At 27.9% G+C, this 9390-nt stretch overlaps 2 protein-coding genes across 15 annotated transcripts; both read right to left on the bottom strand.

Annotated features, from left to right (window-relative positions):
• Positions 1-92: 92 nt before the first annotated feature.
• LOC124424837 lies at positions 93-1787 on the bottom strand. Its single transcript, XM_046964371.1, has one exon. The coding sequence runs from the start codon at positions 1217-1219 to the stop codon at positions 875-877; it is 345 nt and encodes a 114-aa protein (XP_046820327.1). The 5' UTR covers positions 1220-1787; the 3' UTR covers positions 93-874.
• Positions 1788-1863: 76 nt separating this feature from the next.
• Positions 1864-8910, bottom strand: LOC124424833 (ras-related protein Rab-5C). Of its 14 annotated transcripts, none has more exons than XM_046964359.1 (7): positions 8661-8781; positions 5960-6071; positions 5353-5521; positions 4810-4961; positions 4349-4565; positions 4067-4191; positions 1864-2135 (listed from the first exon to the last, which is right to left on the bottom strand). In XM_046964359.1, exons 2-6 carry the CDS (start codon positions 5963-5965, stop codon positions 4079-4081), a joined length of 657 nt encoding a protein of 218 aa, XP_046820315.1. In that variant the 5' UTR covers positions 5966-6071; positions 8661-8781; the 3' UTR covers positions 1864-2135; positions 4067-4078. The 14 variants fall into 14 exon arrangements, with proteins under 14 accessions (XP_046820315.1, XP_046820314.1, XP_046820323.1 ...); XM_046964358.1 differs by lacking the exon at positions 8661-8781 and adding an exon at positions 7915-8265; XM_046964367.1 differs by lacking the exon at positions 5960-6071 and having other exon boundaries at positions 8644-8761.
• Positions 8911-9390: the final 480 nt, after the last annotated feature.

Here is a 9390-nt window from a genome sequence, read left to right as displayed (position 1 = left end):
AGAATTTATGCATTAATGTTATGATTAATATACCCTGTTTTTTATATATCTTCGTAATTGTATATTTTTAATAATAACTTGTATTAATCATATAAAAAGAATTACTTTATTTTTCTTAATTATCAATGCATTTATAAATAGTATAAAGATAATAAGTCATGCTGCTAAATAAGTGGTTACATCATTTAGACTCATTTTAAGATTGTGACGTGGTAAGCAAGCAAGTCGAAGTAATGCAAGATTTTCCATATACACTGTGTGAAAGACTTCAAATAATAATTTGCATTCGTCTAAATTAAATATCTCATCGGACTTCGGTGGATTCTAAATATAAACGATAAATATAGAAATATATTAAGATAAAATAATTTACGTTTGGTTCTTTCATAAAACCAATTCGTAATAACACCGTTTAATAATATACATACTAATATATTTTATTCTAATACACACTCATATGAGTAAAAATGACTAACCAAAATGGTATGTAAAAGTAAAGTATCGCAAAAAAAGTTATATGTATCTTCCATTGTGTACCATATATTGGAAAGAAAATAGCGATGCGTTAAATAGAATAATCCTATTGATGCAAAAATGCATTTTATACTGAATAAATTATCTCTGAAATATAAACAAGCACAAAAATAATGTTAAGTGAATTTATAAATACATAAATATAATTATTATAAAAGTACTTATGTATTTATTTACCTAGTAATTTCAAAAATTTCCCACGCAATTTTTGGAAAAATATCGTTTCTCTCTTCGAAAATATATTTAGAAAATTTAAACTCTGTAATATGGCAAAAATGTAATATAAGAATGTTAAAACTTATATAAAAAAAATTGTATTAAAACATTACTTATAACACGTTTACTTACTGAAAAACGATAAAATTACATCTTTATCTCGTTGATGTTCTTTTACGAAAGCTACATCTTTAAATGAAATTAATTCCCAAACGCATAATTTAGGAACTAATAAATCATAATAATCATGTATTGGATTATATGTACAAAACCAAGGGCCACACAGATCATCGTAATTTATATTAGAATCAATTATTGTTTCAGATTTAATCTTTCGATACGATATAACATTTTTATAATTAATAGATACAAATGGTTCGGATAAAAATATTCGTCCGACATTCTTTATATCGTCTGCTTTATTAGACTCAGCAGTATTTTTGAATTGATATCTCTTATCTTTTAACATTTTTTGGTATATATGTATATATTGCTATTATTTTATGCAGATTTGTTTGAAAATATAATTATACAAGATCTGAAAATTGCAAAAGATTATACTGAAATTATTAATTGCAACAGACAATGGTAACTAGAGCGACGAATAGTCGATTATTTTTTAGTTTATTGACTATGTGGATACAATCTTTCTCTAACTGCATAAAAAAATAAGTGACAGTATATTATTATAATATTCACAAGTTTATTTTCTTTTTTTGTATAATCATTCATAATTTATCATGATTTATCAATAAAATTAATATACAATATGTTTTAGAGCAAGAACTGTTATACACATTACAATCTAAGAAAGTAAATATATAGTAATTATAGCAGCAGGAATGGCCTGTACTATATCTTACAAGATGCTTGCGTGCCAAAAGTTCATCAAATGTTGTATATGTTAAATGTATTATTATTATTATTATTATTATTATTATTATTATTATTATAATTATTTTATTATTATTATTATTATTATTATTATTATTATTATTATTATTATTATTATTATTCATTACCATTAATATTACTTATTACACAAATCATATTTATTTATATGATTTATATTATAATGTATTTATATATATATATATATATATATATATATATATACACATATATATATTTATAACGAACACCGCTCAGTACTACTATAATAACAAATGGGAGTTTTACCACTTTTTAATAGATTTGATACTCAAAATAGATGATATATCGTCAAATACATTGAGACACACGTTTTAGTCAATCACTCGAGCAAGTGTTCGTGTTGCACATTTCACCGCCCATTCCTTATAGTGGTTTCCCTTCGTGTATATTCCCTTCAAACTCATTGCAGACACACTCATGATGTACTTATCTGTGTTGAATATAGTACATATCTGTAATCAAAAATAAATAATGTGCTTTTTGCGCAACAATTTATTAAATGATTTATATTAAACTTAAATTTTAATAAAGAAACAAAAGATTGTACGGTAAAATGCACTTAATCGAACTGTATTAGCTCTATTATAAATTTTTGCTTTACAAATTCTTGCGAGTGAATTTTTTATTTATAATACATTAATTGTACATATATATATTAAATGTATTTTGTAATTTTCAATAAATAGTTTTAATAAAATGTGATATTAATAAAGTGAGATTCTAAATTAGCCAATTTTTATAAATGTAATGATATTGTTTAATTGATATAAATGTATTTTATTTGAGAAAATTACCTGAAATATATAATTATATTTTGTATACACAAACTACTCATAACTTACCTAAATTAACAAAAAATTTCTGAAAACAGATTATTCTAAAGCTTTTATGAAATCAAGGACACTTAATAAGTTTGTAACAATACACATATTGTAACAATACAATACAATATTGTGACATATATGGAATGTAAAAATGCGACGCGTTCATTGAATAAATATTATTATTTACCAACAGTTTTGAATTGGAAATACATCTATATATTACGAAATATAGAGAAATATTCATTCGTAAGTGGCACAAAAAGTGATACACCAGAAAAAATTAATTTTACAGCCTGCATTGTTCATGTCATATTGCTAATGTTGAAAGTACCTATTAACAAAAACTGTAAACTAAATTACCAAAAAATAATTTATATAACATAAAATAGTTTGATAAGGCAAAAGAAATACACCTCAAGATTGCACATTCAGTATGTATATATAAAATGGTGTGTTTGGTCTTAAGTATAACATTTTTTGTCTTCATTCATATAATATTTGTAGTGAAAATCAACAATTTGAATCAACGTAACTAACTTTTAAACTTTTTCTATGTACTTTGTTTTCTTTTATTAAATTAAAATAAACTCTATATAACATAGTACATCAATTTTGGCGAAAGATTGACGCTTTCACATTATGCATAGCGAATGTCGCCACACGGCAGATTTGTAAAAGTTAGTTCACAATGACGTATTGTTATAAATAGAATACGAAGACGACTGCACTGAAGAAGAATAAAAGGCACTATCAGAAAGATATAAAAATGTAGAATAGTATTGAAGTTTAAATCACAGAACTATGAACATATATATCTTATTATAATAGAATTAGGAAAATAATAATTCTCCAACCAGTATTGAATTTGGTTGCACGATTAAAAAAAAAAACAGAAACTATAAAAAGCTTTTCTATCAATAAATTTATCTAGGAAAGAAACATTTAATTAACTATTGGAATGATTGTCATTTAAAAACAATAATATAATATGAATATTACATAAAATATTCTATGAAATTTTATCAATCATAATACTTAAAATATAGATAAACGTAAATTTTTAATATCCTTTTATATAACTTTCATCATCTTATGTAGATATTATACAGACATACCATTTAGATTATATAATTATTTCATCAAACAATACAATATCCTTTAAGCATATACTGTTCTATGTTAAATGCAAATATATTATTCAAAGATTTCTTATCTTTTGTACAATGTAATATACAACCTAAGGTTGATTTTTTGCTGAATAAACAAAAATGAAGATTTAGGAATATATACTTTAGAAATAAGAATAATAATAAAATATATTTTACGTATATTGAACTATTAGATATTCCTAGTGAAAATAACATTAAATTCAGGCTAACTTTTAGTAAACTGTTTCTCCTTTATAAAAATTTATAGATATATCATGTAATAGTAATTTCAGTTTTGAAAAATGTTCAATTACTGAATATTGCATAATTACTCTACTTTGTTGTAGAAATAGTTTAAAAATAGCCAATTATCATAGTCATATAGATATCGATATTAAATATAACACGTACAGGTTTGGATAATCACTTGCAGCAATTGCCGGTTGCTGCTTTTTGCCCTTCTGATTCAACGAGGCGACGGCCTTGCCCACTTGTACTTGCACTTCCTGACTGCTCATTTTTCGGAAGCTTTTTAGCTGCAAAATACAAAGCAACAATAACTTTATCCTTTTTTGTCTTGCATATTAAAACATAAAACATAAAATATAAAGTAAACTATTTTATACATTTGAATTTAATTTCGTGTACATAACAAAAAAAAAGCATTTTTCACTAAAAATGTATTATGCTTACCAATTGCTAAAAATATATCATTAACATTCATTGCTGTTTTGGCTGATGTTTCCATAAATAAAAGACCATTTTCATCAGCATATGCTTGAGCTTCATCATATTCAACGACTCTTTTGTTTGTGAGATCTGCTTTATTACCAGCTAGTGCTATAACTATACTTGGACTAGCTTGCCGTTGCAGTTCTTTTACCCACGTTTGTGCACGTACAAATGTGTCCTATTTTTATTAAAGAAAAAACAAAAACAAATATATCATACAAAATATTATGGTGTAATATTAATACTTATTTTATAATATTATTTGACAATATGTTTATAGAATTTCATTAGGTCAATTACATAAATTACTTTACAAAATGATGAATATTTCACTATACAAGTTATAATATGTACTATGTCAATAATAATTAATAAATATTGTTCATACACAAAAACATTTAATGCACAGCATATTTACATACCTGATTTGTAATATCATACACAACAATTGCTGCTTGAGCACCTCGATAATACATTGGTGCAAGACTGTGATAACGTTCTTGACCTGCTGTGTCCCATATCTCAAACTTTACAGTCGTGTCATCCAAACATACAGTTTGCGTTAAAAATGCAGCTGCAAATTAAATTATTAATGAAGCAAATAAGAGATTATAATTTAAGTATTGATATTACAAAAAACAAACATATTTTTGAAATTTAAATATTTTCTTTTGTTTAACACAATATCAAAAAAATGCTATATCTCCATTGCGTTCGGTTTCCAATTAACCATATGATTATAATAACATGCAGACACATGTAAAATGTGATTCTTGCAACTTGTTGATTATGTTTCTATCTATATTATCTATCTATCTATATTATATTCTCTAATATGTAACTTGTATTGAAAACATTTATTCAGTATATGACAAAATAAAAAATAACCAAATATATTAATCGAACAATCTTCTATGTACAAGATATCTAATTGATTTGAAATTTATTTCAAAGATTCTCCTTACCTCCTATCGTGCTTTCTTGATATTCATGGAACTGTCCTTTAACAAACCTAAGAACCAAACTTGATTTTCCAACTGCAGATTCTCCTAGTAACACGAGTTTGAACTGACATATTTTTCCCTGTGTTGAACCATTTGGCCTTTGAGCAGTACCTCGATTAGCCATGATCTCCTAAAAAATGAGAAAACAGGAATGAAAACAAAATACTTAGAGATTTATATTAACATATATATACAGGCAATACTTAAAGTGTATATTCTTAAAATACCTTCTTTTTTGTTATTTAATACATAGGTTTATTATTAAGATTATGCATAAGCAAATTATTAATTCAAAATTAAACAGCACTTCACAGCAAAATATTGCAAAAGTAAATCTTGTATATCTAACGATTATTCGCATTAATTTTTTTAATATTTTATTTTAATATTGAAATTTTTATATGTCTTATAATAAAAATATTTAGATGTATTTTTAAATAAACAGAAAATCCTATAAACTTGTTTTATCCGTACCCAAAAGTATAGAAGAAAAGAAATTTAATATTAGTTTTAAATAATACCTCATATTTAATAAGATTTACTCAATGAAAAGTACATAGCTACTCACTGTCATTCTAAAACACTGTTTTGAGAGATAAATGTCTATTTATACTAGATCTTTACTTGTTGAAGATAAGGCACTCATTTACGTGCATAGTACTTTGGTCTGTACAAATGTTCTATAGATTCACATTAAGTTTAAAAAAGTATCCGTATAAAGAAGTTTAACGTAAAAGCAGATTATTAAAATTAAAATAACAAAAAAAAATATGAATAATTATACGAAAGGAATATATATATTCCTTTCGTTAGATTTAGATACATATATATATATATATATATATATATATATATATATATATAACTATACAAACGAAAATGTAATTATAATATATTATAATTAAAATCTTAATTTGTATACTTTTATGATTTAACATTCCAAAAAAAAAAAGAAGAAAACCTTAATGCATAAAAACTCAACAATACATATCACTCATTCCTTACATTTATATATGCAAACATACTCGTATTTTCTCAAATACTAAATAAACGCAATCAGATCTAATCTATGACATCCGAGAAAATATCATTAACACGAACATGCAGATATGACTTCTAAATTATTTCTTCGTACCTAAAATTCAAGAGAGAAGCTAGGAATGCACTTACAATAATAATCACTTACGTTAATGAAAAAAAACAAAGGAGAAAAGATTATATACTAAAAAAATACACCACGATCTTTAGCCCATTAAGGCAGAGCCATTGATAATTGCATTACTCAATTAGTCTGCTGCTTCTGACAGATTCGCCTCCCTTCTCTCTGATAATATTACAATTGATAAACTGCAACTGATAAAACCGAAATCTGGAGAAAATGAAAAAGCAACGAAAAAAGAAATCAAACTAATCAAACGCTGTATTACATTACTTTACAAAAAAAAAGTTCCAAGATATCGTTCTACCGACCTAACCAATTCCACTATATAACCTGATATAAGAGTATCACGATGCGGCAAAAGAAAAAAAAAAAACCATCTCTAAACGCGTAATCTCATGCAATAATTATCTACATAATTGGCACCTCGTAACCTTGGACAATAGTATCGGCGGACAAATTAATATTTTCATCGAAAAATCACGAAAAACCGTTAAAGCGATGCATTGCAAATATGAGAAAAAGAGATGAAAGCATGAAACATGTATACGTCACACCTAAAGCGTGTGAGCAGCAGAGAAAGACCGAGATAGAGAGAAATGAAAAGATACCGCCAAACGCGAACCAGTAATAAGTAGTGTAACGAATAAGAGAGAAAGACAAGCAGATAGACAGAGATAGGGAAACGAAACATGTTAGGGAGGGAAGGGAGAGGAATAAAAAGGAACTACATAGAAAAATGGGGATAGAAACAGAAAGGAAAAAAATAATAATAAATAAAAGAGAATAAAACGATGCGCAGGTAATTGTTACAGCCCTGAGTACTTGTCACCACCCGTTAAAGCGTCATCAATATACAAAATATTCAATCAGTTAATACAGCTTGTAAAATGACGATCACGAAAGATAAAAAAACCCGTGATTCTTTATATGCCAAACAGGATCTGCATGTCACAAGTGATAATTTTTTCGCTTCTCGTTCTCTCTCTCTCTCTCTCTCTCTTTCTCTCTCTCTTTCTCTCGCTTTCACACAAACTCTTTCTCTCTCTCTCTCTCTCCCCCTCATGCTTCCTTCGTGACATTAAGTATAAAAGCAATCGTGACAGCTCACAAACTGAGTCTCTTCAAAATTTACGCACAATTAATAGTGCACTTTTTATATTCTTCCAACAATACTCAACAGAGTATAAATGTTTTTTTTTTATTCTCTTGCCCTTTTCTCTTTTCTCGTATTTATAAATTCATACGAAAACGTAACGTTTTTAGCACTCGAACGTGTTCGCGTCAAGTAATACGGCTGACACAGCCACCTGCAGTTGTACGCCAGAACAGGGAGAAATCGAATTTTCGAGAATTTAACCTACTGTAAGTGTTCAAAAAAGATTGCTTATGTGTTGAACAGGAACGTGTAACACTGACTCTTTTAGAGGGAGGACAATGGACGCACGATACACGGCACGATGATGATTAATAATGTCAATTCACAGGCCGCGCGTATACACGATCACTTTGGTCTCTAGTAAATCGGCCCAATAACCGACCATAGATCGTGCAATCTATATAGAATGTATACATTTATGACAGCTCAGTGGATTCACATAACACGACTTTGCGAATTGAAACAGCTTCTTTTGTTCCTCTCTCTCTCACTCACTCTCTCTCTCTCTCTCACTCTCTCTCTCTCTCTCTCACTCACTCACTCACTCACTCACTCACTCACTCACTCTCTTCTTACTTCCTTTTTTACTTTCTCATATTTAGGTATGCTAAAAGAGAAAAATTCCACTTCGCGAGTAATCGAAAGGACGAATGATAACGCGTTATTTACGTCTTTGTCTACACTTATGGACAAAATCCCTCCATCTCTCTCACTCACACGCGCGTGCTGTCTCTTTTTCTCTCTTTCTTGCCCTATCTATATTTCTATATATTTCTCACTTTCTTTCACTCTCTCTCTCTCTCTCTTTCTCTCTCTCTTTCTTTCTCTCTCTCTCTCTCTCTCTCTCTCTCTCTCTCTCTCTCTCTCTCTCTCATTAAAATTATACACAATGAGGAAATTCTCAAAAAATAAAATTTTTAAGCTTGACACTTTCCAAAAAGTCCTGCGTACTTTTAGAACACGCACGATACACACGCTACTCGGCCGCCACTATGTCTCGAGGGCGATACAAACGGAACACAACGCAAACCTTTTCCACAGATCAACGGCTTGAACCGATCAATTACCAATTATTTCGTGACAAGCGTGAGGAAATGTGACCAATTTCAGTTCTTAAGGATCCTTTTGAGATGAGGTTTCCCCAATACCGTTTCCTTTTTTTCTGCAATATGAAATTGCATGCATTGTGCGTTTTGATGGGACCCGGTGATAGGACAACAAAAACCACCAAACCAATAATGTTTGAGGAATTTTTGCCAGTGTCATTTTCGCGCGATGTTATTGGTAGGGATGTGCCGCAATAAAGTGGTACTGCGTCACTCTATGTGGTAATAAATATCCTTATGAAAAAGACATGAAGAAAATTAATACGAAAGTATTATATACTTTTGGTGATACACACAATTTTATAAAGAAATAGTAAAAAAGTATATAACTGTTTTTAATTGTTAAATATATAATATGTATATATATGTGTTAAAATTACGCGGACTGTTGATCATACTATATTATTTATAAAATAATAACTTTCTATAGTTTTCTCTAGATTATTCATAGTTACAAAAAAGTTAAGGAATCGGAAGTATCGTCGCATCTTGGTACGCCAAATTTTCTTCGCGGTAAATATAAAAGATATATCATTTCTATAAAATATAGATGTTTAAATAAATAAATATTAATT

Source organism: Vespa crabro, chromosome 6 (genome assembly GCF_910589235.1).
Source record: "Vespa crabro chromosome 6, iyVesCrab1.2, whole genome shotgun sequence".
Classification (NCBI taxonomy): Eukaryota; Metazoa; Arthropoda; class Insecta; order Hymenoptera; family Vespidae; genus Vespa; species Vespa crabro.
This window is presented reverse-complemented; position numbering and strand designations above follow the sequence as displayed.

Excerpts from the sequence above, each read along its gene's own strand:
- LOC124424833 (XM_046964356.1), bottom strand. The coding sequence starts at position 7,023 with ATGAAAATATTAATTTGTCCGCCGATACTATTGTCCAAG. Across the intron at positions 5,522-6,984 it reads CGCCGATACTATTGTCCAAG|GAGATCATGGCTAATCGAGG; the intron begins GTTACGAGGTGC and ends CTCATTTTTTAG. Across the intron at positions 4,962-5,352 it reads TCAAGAAAGCACGATAGGAG|CTGCATTTTTAACGCAAACT; the intron begins GTAAGGAGAATC and ends TTTAATTTGCAG.
- LOC124424837 (XM_046964371.1), bottom strand. The coding sequence starts at position 1,219 with ATGTTAAAAGATAAGAGATATCAATTCAAAAATACTGCTGAGTCTAAT.